The sequence below is a fragment of the Meleagris gallopavo genome, chromosome 9, assembly GCF_905368555.1.
Source record: "Meleagris gallopavo chromosome 9, MGAL_WU_HG_1.1, whole genome shotgun sequence".
Classification (NCBI taxonomy): Eukaryota; Metazoa; Chordata; class Aves; order Galliformes; family Phasianidae; genus Meleagris; species Meleagris gallopavo.
Genome location: NC_139412.1, coordinates 11643060 through 11656057, shown reverse-complemented (window position 1 = coordinate 11656057; position 12998 = coordinate 11643060). Strand labels below are relative to the sequence as shown.

General features: G+C 48.9%; 2 protein-coding genes across 3 annotated transcripts in view; both read right to left on the bottom strand.

The window, feature by feature from the left end:
• Positions 1-12998, bottom strand: part of ARHGEF9 (Cdc42 guanine nucleotide exchange factor 9) — a 185976-nt gene that overhangs the window by 95248 nt on the left and 77730 nt on the right. The gene's annotated exons all lie outside the window — the stretch shown is intronic.
• LOC146543779 (uncharacterized) lies at positions 5948-7058 on the bottom strand. Its single transcript, XM_085230396.1, has one exon. The coding sequence runs from the start codon at positions 6279-6281 to the stop codon at positions 6102-6104; it is 180 nt and encodes a 59-aa protein (XP_085086522.1). The 5' UTR covers positions 6282-7058; the 3' UTR covers positions 5948-6101.

The window sequence follows — 12998 nt, the reverse complement described above, 5'->3', positions numbered from 1 at the left end:
CAGTAAGAGAATTTTACTTGGGCATTGCTGAGGGTGAGGCAGCTCTTTGGGGCACTTTTTGAGCATGCCAGTACATCCCTGCCCGTGTCCCAGATTCCAAACCTATTGACAATTACTGTCATCCTGGTACAGGCAGGACATGCCCCACAAACATGACCATGGGAAGCAGGAGGAGAGCAGAATGCTGCTTTCCCCACACACAGCCCTGCAGCCTGTGACATGGCAGCATTGCACTGCAGTAGCCAAGCTCAAGAGGGAAGGCTGCTGGAGCATTCAGTATGTGTAGGGCAGGGAGAGAACTTAACAACACAGTCATCTAGATATTAACTTTGCCTTATCCCACCAATCAAAATAATAAGGGCTGGGATACCTTACCCCATGCTGTAGCAAATGGGGCAATGCCATTTGCTGAGACCACATTACAGCTGTGGTTATGGTGCCATCTCCCCTGGGCTACAATTGTCACCCTGCAAGTCCTGCTCCTGTCCTAAAGGACAGCAGTGGAGCTGCAGGAAGAGTTAATCACTCAGAGAGTTAGAGAAGATTGTAGAGAAAAGCAGCTTGCAGCATACCCCCTGCTTTACTTAGCCAGAGACGCTGCCTAAAATAGCAACGCAGTCCTTGCCAGCAGTCTATACATTATGTTACATGTGGTTCAGCAAATGCAAAAGAAGGGGCAGGCACTAACTCCTGGGCCCTTCCAGAGGGGCACTGGCAGGTGCTTCTCTTCCTGGCACCCACTGTGCCCACAGCCCTGGAAACGATGCTCCACTGGAGCAAACCACTCCTGCACTGCCCGCAGGCCAGGCCTCTCCCTGGGGCACTATCAGGTGGCAGCAGCCAGGAGCCATGGCCACCTGCCCTGTGCCACCGAGGATGAAGAAGCAGCAGACACGTAGCTGACACGGCTCCTGACTCTGGTAGGAGCCCTGCCTCAGTTTACCCTGCTCCACCTGGGGAACAGCAGCAGTGCCCTAAGAGTAGCACAGTCCTACAAAACCTTCTGTAGAACAACCCAGCCTAACTGTGAGCATACTCCTTCCTCACAGCCCTGCCCAGCATCCCACGCAGCACAGCACAGCATAGCACAGCACAGCATGGCCTTCTTGCCCTCAGCCCAGGTGTGCCCTGTGAACATTGTCAGCATGGTGCTTTCCACAACACAAGGGCAGTGCTCCACAAAAAATGCCTTTGGTTGAAAATCAGCAGCCAAGGCTGCAGGTCGCTTTGCTGCTGAGGACGATGGCACAGTCAGAGGCAGCCCGGATCCTTCAGATGAAGGCTTGCTTCCAACCAGGGTCACAAGACACTCAACCATCACCAATTAGAAAAGAAGTAAATCACGGTTCCTCCAGCAGCTCTTCCTCTAGGAGCCCCTATTTTTAGGCAGAATTATAAATCACTCCGGCTTGCCACCTCTCTTCGCTCAAACACAGAGTCCCACTGCCCTGCCACCGCCCCAGCGACGCTGTGCTGCGCGGGGACAGCATGGAGAAGGGACACAACGGGTGTGCTCAGTCCTGACTCTGCCCAGGCATGGTGCTATGTTCCTTTGGGAAAGGGGATCACAAGGAAGTGCAGGAACATGCCTAGGGCTGCACAGTGAACTAATGACACAACAGGAGTGCTGACAGCAGATCCTGTGCCGCCGCTGCAACTACCTAACGGACCCCGTCCTCTTCATTACCAATAACGTAGTACATAACCGCCGTTATTACATGATCATTAGGCAGTTTTCCTCACGCTTCCCAACATGTGCTCATTCAAAATTCTTCAGTTAAAACTGGAATCAGTGCGCTCGGTTGCAACAGCAGCAGTAGCACTCCAGTAGCGGGTATGCACTGAGCACAGCTGTCACAGCCCCTTCAGGAAGGCACACATGGTAAGAGCAGAGCCGCCCCACGACAGATGCACGGAACCCCGCAGCACACACAGCACAGGCAGGACATGGACATGCAGCAGACACTGCACACAGAGCATCGCGGCTCCCACCACCACCACCAGCACAGAGAGAGACCGGCAACAACACCAAATGAAACGGACAGCGCACAAAAAGGGGGCTAGGCACAAACCAGAGCAAGCCAAACAAAACTTACATGGATTTTTGGCAATTTTCCTTCAGACATTATACACAGCAGTTGGGCTGTGTACTGAATACCTGATCCAAAAAGAAATATAACCACATTATGCAAACAGATGGGGGCAGGAACCAGGTGAACATGCAGCGCTAACGACATTCATCTACAGGACCAGCAAGCACCTCCGCATCCCCACCGCAGGGCTCCACCGGGGCCAATCCTCACTCACTACGAAGCGTAAGCAAGTGCCGTGCCGCTGCCATGGCGGGGGTCCAAATGGCAGGGCAGGGACGGGCCATCGCGTCAGAGCCCTCCGAGCTGTCCCGTCCCCCTCCAACTTGTCATGTGAGGTTTAATACAGAGCTGGGAAGTAGCCAGGGAGGGAGGGGGGAGCCTTTAAAACAAAATGAACGGAAGCTCTCTTGGAGCATTAACATCACAGTGATCGTGGGGCCAGCACAAACCATCCCAACACGAAGCATCCCAACACGGATGCTTTGTTCTGAGGCATCCAAAGAGGGAGAAACGCTCCCTTCCCCGTGCTGAGAAGGGTGCCTGAATCCTGACGGCGGCGGATTGCCGCACTTTTATGGACTGTGGGAAGCAGGTTGCTATGATACAGTCAGAGGCATTTTCATGAATCCTGTGGCAAATAACACTGAATCCTGCTTAAGCATACGAACAGCAAGTCAGCTCTCCCATCACCCTGCCTCGGAAACAACAGGAGCAATCACTGAAAGAGATTTTATGTGTTATAATTATCCTATCTGCATACAAATGCACCATTTTCTTTGGGGCTGTGTTTTCTAGAGGGTCAGCACGTTGATTTCTTTACAGGGTCGACCACTCTTCCCTTGGTCTGGGCTCGAGCATTCCCATGAACAGGAGGAGCTCAGTGCTGACAAATGGGGCTGAGCTATATGGCCAGGACCGATCCCAGCAGCCCCACTCACAGCCCATGTCCTCCCATAGAGCTGAGGGCAGACGAAGGCAGTCCCCCACCTCCATCTGTTACAGCACACAGATTGCACCACGCACTGTGCAAAGCATGGTTGCTTATGAGCAGAGGGGTCTACTGCAAGAAACAAGGAACATGGTCACCCCAAAAATCTGCCAAAGCAGACTGGCCTGGGTTGAGCTGCTCCTGAGTTGTACAGCAAGACAGAGCTGCTCACACACTAACTGCTAATGGGGCTGTCTGAGGCTCAGCTGCAGGCTTGGGGAATGCCGAAGTGCAGGTGCAAAAATACCAAAATGGGGATGGAGCAGGTGGCTGAAGGCCCATTGGAAAAGGTAGACCCTGAGGAATGCAGGTGGGAAAAAGACTTGACTAAACACAGCAAAAACCCCGGCCCTTGCTCACTTTCCGTGCTCGTTTCCTCTCTTTCTTCCTAGAGCCCAACAGGATGCCCAACACAGCATTGCTAAAACAACACTCGAAGTTTTTTTCTGCATTGAACTTTCAAGGTGCTCTGCACAAACCTTAGTCTATTTAATCCTACCAACCTTTGGGAGAGCAGAAACCCAGGAAGTATTACTAAATTTACACCAATCCCCTTTAAGCACGTTCCCTTATGGAAAAAATACACACGTTTGCAGAAACCCCTATCCCGTGCCTGACATCTCTGCCCTCCCCATGCACCCAAAGCCCCACGGTCCCCCAGCCCCGCACGATGTCCCTGCAGGGACCAGGAGGTCCATCACACCGGCACATATCAGCCACACACACACACTGCCCGCTCTGCATCGAGGAATGCACCAGCACAGACTGGAACATCCCAGCAGGTACCGAGCATTCCTCGTAGAAATCGTATTGAAAGGTAAACCTTGATGCCAAGGCTCTAGCAGCAAGGAAAATCAACATTCAGACACAGTTGCCTCTTATTTTTAACTCACTGGGTTTTTTTGCTTTTCATTTTTTCACCTTGCTCCCCCAAACTGTTTAAAACTGTATCACCACAAGGGTTATTTTGGCTGCCATCTGATTGATCCCCTCTCCTTGGTGATCTTTGCTCCTTTGTGATATTTCCAAGAGGTTCTGCAACCTATAAAACTAATGGCATCACACAGCTAACAGGAAAATGAAGCTGGTTGGAGCTGTTTAACGACCCAAACCACGCTCAGCATCCAAATGACTTTTCCTAGGGATGGTCACTCAGTCTTACCCCTGATCCCTCTCCCCCGGGTAGCTCCCAGGGTGAGGACGCAGAGCCAGGAGGCACCGAGCGGCCGTGCTGTGCCACGGGGTTTGGCATCGCTGCCATCACACTCCTCTGTCAGTTCAGCCAGCCAAATGTTACCACCCTGAGATCAGGGCTTTTTTTTTTCCCACCCCTCTCTTATTTACAGCTAAGGACAGTTTCAGAGCCGCAGACCTATAGCATTTCACTCAATGTCCGACTGTGCCACCAGCCAAAAACAACTCTGCTCCCTCAGTGTATCTCTACATTCAACTCGCAGCACAACTCGCATGGGAATGGCTGGGAGCCCCCATCTGTAAGCCCCATCCGTGCCTTTATTAATCAATTACTACTTTTTTTTTTTTTTTTTTCCTCTGGATCACTGGAGGACATCAGATAAATAATACAGCTGGAGCTGGTACCAACTGGTTAATTATCAAAGCAAAATAATTCCAGTGAAGGCTATTGAGAGATCTAAACATTTACAAACTGTGATTTCTTAATTTCTGGAGCAATTCTGATTTTTGAAAGGGGAAAATATATTTAAAATAAAACTCCATCAGATTTCTAACAGAACAGTACTGAAATCCGGAGATGTATTTCCAAGAGGAGAACACATTGCTCTTTTCAGTCATCCCCTTCAAACCTTCGCTGACTTGGTGAACTGGAACTGGAGCCCACAGCTGCTTGCAGGCTGTAAACATTGCAATTTGGGACCAGACATCTGCCAGCAGACAGACCTCTCGCTGGTGAACACCTATTCAGCAAGCCTATAACATGCAGCTCCGCACTTCATTTTCAAGAAAATCAATGTAAATAAAGTCACACAAAACAGCCCATCTCAAAATCTCGTTACCCTTAAGGTGGGCAAAGATTTTCCCTACGTATATTACCAAAAACCATCAATATAAATACACAGACATTAAAGAAGGCTAAACAAGATTTCAAGAGAAACCAAAGCCAATCCATCCCCTCCGTGTCTGTTTCTTTAGCAACAAAGCATGCATCCCTGATATTTTTGATTTCTCCTTCTCAATCTGCAAGATACAAAGCACAGACAGACAGAAAAAGCCCCGCAGGTTACATTCAGTCCCTCTCGCATCTCTTAAGAGAGGCACTAGGCTAAATCGGTGTGGACACAGAATTTGGAGGCTTTTGGGTTGAACATTGAGAAATCAAGTCAGATCATCAAGGCAACACAGATAAATAAAGACATTTGGGTTTTTCTCTCTCTTTTGTGGCTGAATGTTATTTTAGCAAAGATTTAATCCTTTAATAGGATTTCTCATCTTCCCCCCCCCCACCCAAGCCAAAATGTCCAGAGCTCAATCCAATTGCAGGCAGCACCTCTCACCTGGCAGCTACATGGTTACTCTCACAGACATTCACATTAACTGCTTGCTGGAAATTTCGAACAAAACATCTCGTTATTAACTTGAGTCAGTATTTTAAAGGAAGCACACAATAACACAGCCCGTGCTGCTTACAGACAGATATTTTCATTCTGCTTCTAACTACATACGTACACCTCTATCTCTCTAGCACAGAACGACACAGGAATGGACGATCGCTATTATTTATCACATTTAAAACCCAGGCAAAAGCAGCTACACTTACAGGCATACTTAAAGACAAGACATGACAAAAGATTTAGGGAGAGATAATATACCAACGTCATACATATCACAGCGAGGCCATGTTGAAGCTCAACGCGTTCCCCCCTCAGTAAGAATCTCTCTTTCTCTCTCTCTCTCTCTCCTTTCTCTCTCTCTCCCGCTCTTGCTCTCTTGTTGAATTGCTAGTGGTAGTAGTAGCCCCCAACAGCTCAGGAGAAAAAATCCATTTAACGAGTGCCCAGGAAAAACATGAGTATGACATTCACAAGCAATAGCACCACAATCACTGCAAAAACGACCACCGTTTGAACATCCAAGGTCATGGTGCAATGCAGAACACTGTAGTGTTCGAGATGTGGGGCTGGCAGATTTGGAGAAGTCAACCTCTGCTCTGTAAGACTGTCCATACATCCACCATGCTAGAATAAAGGAGAAAACTGTTCCCGGTTTGGTTTGCTCGGAACGGTTTGTGGTCTGCTTTCAGTTTATCCCCCTAGCTGCTGTCTCTAGCTCATTCTGGAGCCCGCTAAGTGAAGCATCATCACAACCAGGGAGCACTAGAGACGCAAAATCCTTCCTTTAGGAAAGCAAGCGAGCGCTGTCTGCAAGCTTCTCTCTCTCTTCCCCCCTCTCTCTCCCGGTCTCTCTCGCTGGCTGGCTTGCTTTTTAATTCGTCAAGCCAGTGCAGATAAGAAGCCTGTGTGAGTGTGACAGCTCTGCAAGCTGCTGTGGCTGCATCTCGGTGCGAGGCGGACCCTTGCGCATACAAATCAGCGCCGGTGACCAGGCAGCGAAGGGATCCTAGCTGTCAGTCAAACGCAAAAGGAAGCGCTGGCTCCATAAATACGCGCATCTTCCGCCCGCCGCGGCAGCGAGCGCCGTGCCGGCACGTCTGTCTCTCCGCCCGTCCGTCCGGCGCTTGGGGAAGCAGAGACGCGGTGGGATGGCAGCGCTGGGCTCCACGAAGGCGGCTCCGGGCTCTCTGCGCAGCGCAGATGCCGTTCCCCGCCGTCGTGGTACGCGGGGACACCGCTGCCCGGCTGCAACGCCCGCGCCGTGCTTCGGGGGAAGCGAGGGAAGAGCGGCGCAGAGAGGCAGCGCTGCCGGGAGCACCCGGCTATGGGAGCGGGAGGGGAACGGGGGAGCCAAGCAGCCGCAATAACAACACGGCGGCCCCTCGGAACGTGGAAATTCACGGGCAGCCTTGGAGGTGGGAACGGAGAGAATCGCGTTTTTGAGCTCTGGACAATCCTATCATAAACACATTGTTTACCCTCTCCCGTCAGCACTGCGCTGTTTTCTCAACGCTAAACACTACCACTGCATTCTACAGATAGAGCTTTGTGAAAAGAGAAGCAGAGCGTAGGGGGGGATCTTTATTCCTCCTACAGCAGCCAGAAATGCCAATTCCTATATCAGCGTTTATGGCCCAGATGCCAGTTGCTATCCCAGACCCAACAGTCACCTCAGAGCAGCATCACACATGCACACACAAGGAAAAGTGCTCAGCTGGAAAAAGCAAATGATTTTACAGGCAAAGACAAATATAGAAACGTTGCCAATGCATATGCATTACACGCTGAGCTGCGCGGAGGCCGAGCGGCAGCGCGTTCCAGGAAAGCTGTTCTGCACAGCACACCCGGGGCGTGCAGGCAGGCACCAGGCCAAGGCACACTGAGTGAGCCCTCAGTTCGTGCTCCAACAGCACGAGTGGAGGAGAATTTGGATGTTGTAAACCTGAACAGCCATTGCCTGGAGTTGGCGTTCTGCAGCGTCAGCAGCTTTTCTTCCCATCACAGCACCCTTGGGTTAAATAGGGGGTTTCATCTCTGCCCTCCCCTTCTTTTTGTGAGAATTGAAAGCCAAAGGCTGTCCCACAGAGACTGAAGCATCCTGCTGTGTTCAAATAGAGCATCTCCCATTCATAAGAACAGTTATAGAAGATTTTTTTACTCACATATTTACAAGCAGCAGCTTTAGAACCAGCCCAGGCAGACAGCTGCCCCATCAGCAAGTGCTGGGCTGGGGCCAGGTGAGGGATGCACTGCATCACCAAGCTCCAACCTGCATTTCCTAGCACGTCTGCATTCTTAGGAGAGTTTGCCTAATGCAATTTTAGACAATTGGAACAGCAACCATATCACAGATGTGGTGCATTTGTTGTAGCCACAATCCCTTCCCAAACCAATACAGGCAATTTTCCGAAGCCCGAGTCTGCATTCCCATGATCCCATCCCCTGCCTCACCCCTGCCATCTACATCTGCTCAACCCTGAGAAGAGAGTGGCCGGTGGGGCATCCAGGCAGATCCCTCTGTGCCTTTGCACACAGCCCGGGAGTGAGGAGGCAAGAAATGGGGCAGGTGAAAGCAGCTAAGGCCTAGGAACCATCCAGAAAAACAGTGCAGCAGCCACCACACATGCTCAATAGCTACTTCCGTAAGCGAAAAAGAGGATTTCATTAGGAGCAATGGGCCTGGCATGTCTCAGGCAGTCATTCCGCAAGCGCTGAGCCACTCACAGCGGAGGGGAGGGCAAACAGAGGCTGCGAGGCCAGCCCCTGCCTGCAGCCCCGCCAGCCGCAAGCAGGAGGGTCCCCTCCATCCCGCGCCCCACGGCCGCTCGTGCGTCACCGCAGCTGCGGAGCTCAGCCGTGGCCGCGGAGCTCCCAGTGGTGCTGCCCGAAATGCCGCACAGGGATGCGCCGATACCCCACGGTATGCAGTGTAAGCGTAGGGTATGTAACAGCAACCAAGGCTGATCAGCACAAATAGATGTACTGCATACAGGCTCCTGTTTAAATTATTCACAGTATTCCCAGTACGTACTTGCTGCCTTATGTAATTTCCCATGCCTTCTGCGTGCACTAAATGTTAATTTTAATAGGGAAATGGATGATACTTTCTCTTGGAAGCCTTAGTGAAAATAACACCTACACATCAGGGGTTTATATAAAACCACCCCAAAGTTTAACTTCATATAATGCTTTCTGGAAAGTTTGGTCTAATCTTCTGCATAGAATTAAACTGAGGAACAAGAAGACAAGACATGTAGCAGTTACATAAAACACTGCCTTCCCTCACAGCACAGCACATGCCCTGATATCACAGCAGCTCTCAGGAGCACGATTTGTAATGCAAGACCAGCATGGCTTCTTCTGTATAAGAAAGCAGTTCTGAACTTCAGCAGCCCCCAACAGGCACATCCAGAAGGAAGGAACCAGGGCTTCCACTAATACATCACACATATAGAGGTGCATATATAAATCTGTATATACACATAGACAGGGACAGTGTATTCTGGGCTCTCACATAACAGCCAAACCAGAAGGACCATCCTCATAACATTAATTACAGTAACAGTAATTTTGAGGCTTGCCTCTGAAGCAGGTGATGCCAAATCTTCAACCTCTGTGTGCGTAATACTTGAGTCAGCCATGTGACCACAACTCCCTCCAATGGATGTCTCCAGCAATTAGCACAACCCATTATCAGCTAACCAAATGCAGCTGTAAATCAGGAACGAGGATTTACATCTGAATGCTTAAAGGTCCTACATTCACCTCCCACTGGCAGGTACATCGTCTCCACTTGAGCTGGCAGGATGGTCCAGGGGTAGGTAACAGGAGCACAGGGTTTCAGCTTCAGTTCCCTGCTCTACCATAGATCCTCTGTGCAGATTAACAGCCTACACTGCAGTCTTGGATGTGCAGAGGCACCTGTGTTTTGCTAACACATCAGCTCCATCTTCCATTAATTGCACAAACAGAGCACTTACACCCACAACCCCAGCACAAATACAGTGAATTACACTGATGCAGCTGTAGGGAGGCAGCGGGGCTAAAAACCCCAGTTCTGCCAGGCAAGGAGAACATGCTCAGCAGTCAGCCAAAGGAGATGACCCTTTCAGAGAACCCAGGCAGTGTGTCAGGCAGATCCCAGAGTGGGAATGTAACGGTTTGGAAAACAGCTGCCAGTGATCTTAGAATGTGAGCAGCACCAGGTTCCTTCGTGTTCCTTTTTGTGCCCAGACCCCATCACAGACCTACATGGCACAACGAAAGAAGTTTAAACCCAGCATTTGCATTACTAATACTGCCCGTGAAGAGGAACAAGCAGCAGTGGGACCAAGGGATGGGTAGGCAGGGGAGGTGCAGCTGCTCCTTTCTCTCTTCAACCTCATCTGCTGGCGCTTACCAGCTGCTGCCTACTGCATCCAGCACTGAGGTGGGGCCCGAGCCCTCAGCTGTATTAGAGATTATAAAAGGACAGCCACAGTCATTATTTTTTTCTAAATCTAGTCAGGAATTAAGTTTAGAGTTTCAAAGATTAAGTGAGATTATGATTTGCTATATTTCCAAAAAAAGGAGGCTTTTTTTTAAACTGGAAGCTGCCTCTTTTTCCTCTCTTCACTGCAAGCAGCAGGCAGAGCCCTCTTCTCCATCCTTCAGTCAGAGGGGAGGAGAGGGCTACACCAAAGGGAAACATTCCTCAAGAGACCCCATCATTTTGTATTTTTATGGACTGACCTCACTGGAAATCCCCAAGACTTAACGTTCCTTACCCAAAGTGAGCTGCATACAAAATGGATGAACATAAAGTCAGGGAACAGGTTTTGGCAGTCAAATTTACCTTCTTCCACCCACTCATAGTTCCTTGCCTTTCCACTCCATCTTGCAAATGCCAAGGTTCCCCACTGTTCACCGTTCACATGAACTTGGGGACTTCCTTCCAGTAACCTTCTCTACTTCTTTCTTTTGCCATTCTTCCTTTTCCTTGCTTTCCACATCTCCCTTAAAAGTTTCCACTTCACCTTGTCCTCTGATCCAGTCCTCCCTCCCTCAGCAGCCTGTGTCCTCAACCAGAGAGAAACAACAAAGCAAAGCAGCAGGTGATAGTGACAAGCTCAACCTCCTCCAGCATCTTCCCTGCTAACTGCATAACACACTTTAGCAAATTCATAGCATAGCTAGACAAGCAAATGATTCATGTACAGAACCAATATAAAATACAATTACAGAAAGACAAAGGAGAAAGGAGCAGAGGTGGGCAAGGATAAGTTGATGATCCCAAAAGCTGCAGGGCATAAAATAGACTTCAGAAGAATTTCTGAAGAGGAGAAGGCTGAGATGAGAGTCTGCAAAGCAGAGAAAAGGGAGAGAAGGCAGATAGGGAACATGGCAGAGCACAACCCATGAAACAAGCAGCTCTCACAGCACAGCTAAGAGTGCTGGAAAAGAGAGTAAGTTAAGTTTTTAAGCCCACTTTTGCAGTGTTTAGAGAATGCAGTGCAGTGCTGGAGGCTGAGCTGGCTGTGCTGCATAACCTGCTTGACCAACTGGCCAAGACCATTACACAAAGCTCAGAGGCTACAGTGATAGACTTGAGCATCTCTGGGTCACTACTCTAAGTATTCCATGAAAACAAAACCCAAGAATTTCACCAAAGGATGGGAAGCACCACACTAACATTCAATGCTTGACCCTTAGTAGATGTATTACATACACAAACATACAGAGCTAGGGCAAGCTGCAGTAGACAAACTCTTTCCCGTTCTTCACCAGTTCTAACTCCATCACAGAAAACAAGAAATGGTATATAACACAATTATGTCCCCACTGTAGAGGTCAATTTATTTTCAGCCATTTCAATTAATACTAAGAGACAGACAACAATCGAAGGTAGGCAGGGTGGGTGTGAAGTACTTGTGCACCAGCCCTAGCTAACTGTTCTCTTGAAAGCTGTGTTCCAGATGAACAAGACTTAATTCTGTGAGCAAAGGGTAGAAGTGACATGTCAGATGCTAACCAAGGTTGGCTTTGGACCACCCCTGGAAACATCAGTTGATGATGGCTCCTTCTGCAAACTGATCCAGCATCTCAGCAGATTGTGCTCTTTTCTCTGTTGAATTAAAGCACTTGCATTATGCTGGGAGGGAGAGAGAGAGCCAAAACCATGTATGTCACCGTGGTCTCATAAGGGACCAGAGTGCACACGTACAACTGCAAGGCTCTACCCCAGCAGTGGCTGTGCCACCACAGGGGCTGAAGTGCTGATATCATCAGGTTTCAGAGCTTTTGTAATACCGTGCAAATCAAAGCTCAGATGGCACTGGCAGAGAGCCTGTCAGAGAAGTTGATCCCATTGGGCTTGTCTGGATTCCAGTGAGAAAGAGAAAACTATTTTTAAGATTATTTGAAGTTAAAGTATTAAGAAGGACTGAAATCTCATGCCTCTGGCAATCATATGGCAAGTGCTTTCACTTCTACATACATCTGCTCCATCTCCCAGCCTGTACTCTACAGGCATCTTCAGACTCACTAGTTTGAAAAAGAAAAAAAGAAAAACACTTTAAATCCAACAGAAATCAGGTAATATCAGTTACCCTGGTCACAGAAATAGACTTCAGAGACTGAGAAAGCTCAGTTTAGAAGATGACCTGTCACATTCAGACGTTCGCTTTAACCTTACGTAAGCTCTTTTTTGTCTAAGAAACTGACCCAGAAAAATGCATACACATTTACTGCTAAGTTTACATCTCAGTCTCATTTCTGAGCTCAACTGCAAGCGCAAAAGCCTAACAGGACCAAACTACAGAAAAACCCAGGACAAGCTCCCTCCTTCCACTGCTCCCTGCAGTCAGTCTTACAGGAACTCTAGTCTGAACGCTCTCATTTCTGAAATTAAATTGCAGAGGTCTTCACATCAACACAACCCTGGACAAAGTGGTAAGTGGAAAAAAAAGTCATCACCCACTAGCAACAACTACACTAATTCCAGGGTCAGCATCCTCACTGTAATCCCTGAGAAGCACTGAAGTAGAGAAAAGAAATCTCTTGCCCATGAAAATCAAAGGATACATTTCAGCTTTGACGCAACAAAGGAAGATCCTTTGAAACCCAACACACCACATGTCTCTTGCAGGTACAAAGCATCTCTAATGGAGTATTCTCACCTGCCCAAGTCTGCAGAGATCCAGCAATTAGCAGTGCAAGAGCGAGACACTGGGCAGCATGGAAACAGCACGATCCCTGATGCACATACCAAACAGCCACATCAGAAACTACACAGAGTACAGGGTAGAAAAGTTTTTAGTTCTGCTTTGTGCCTTTATTGACTAGCCTTAA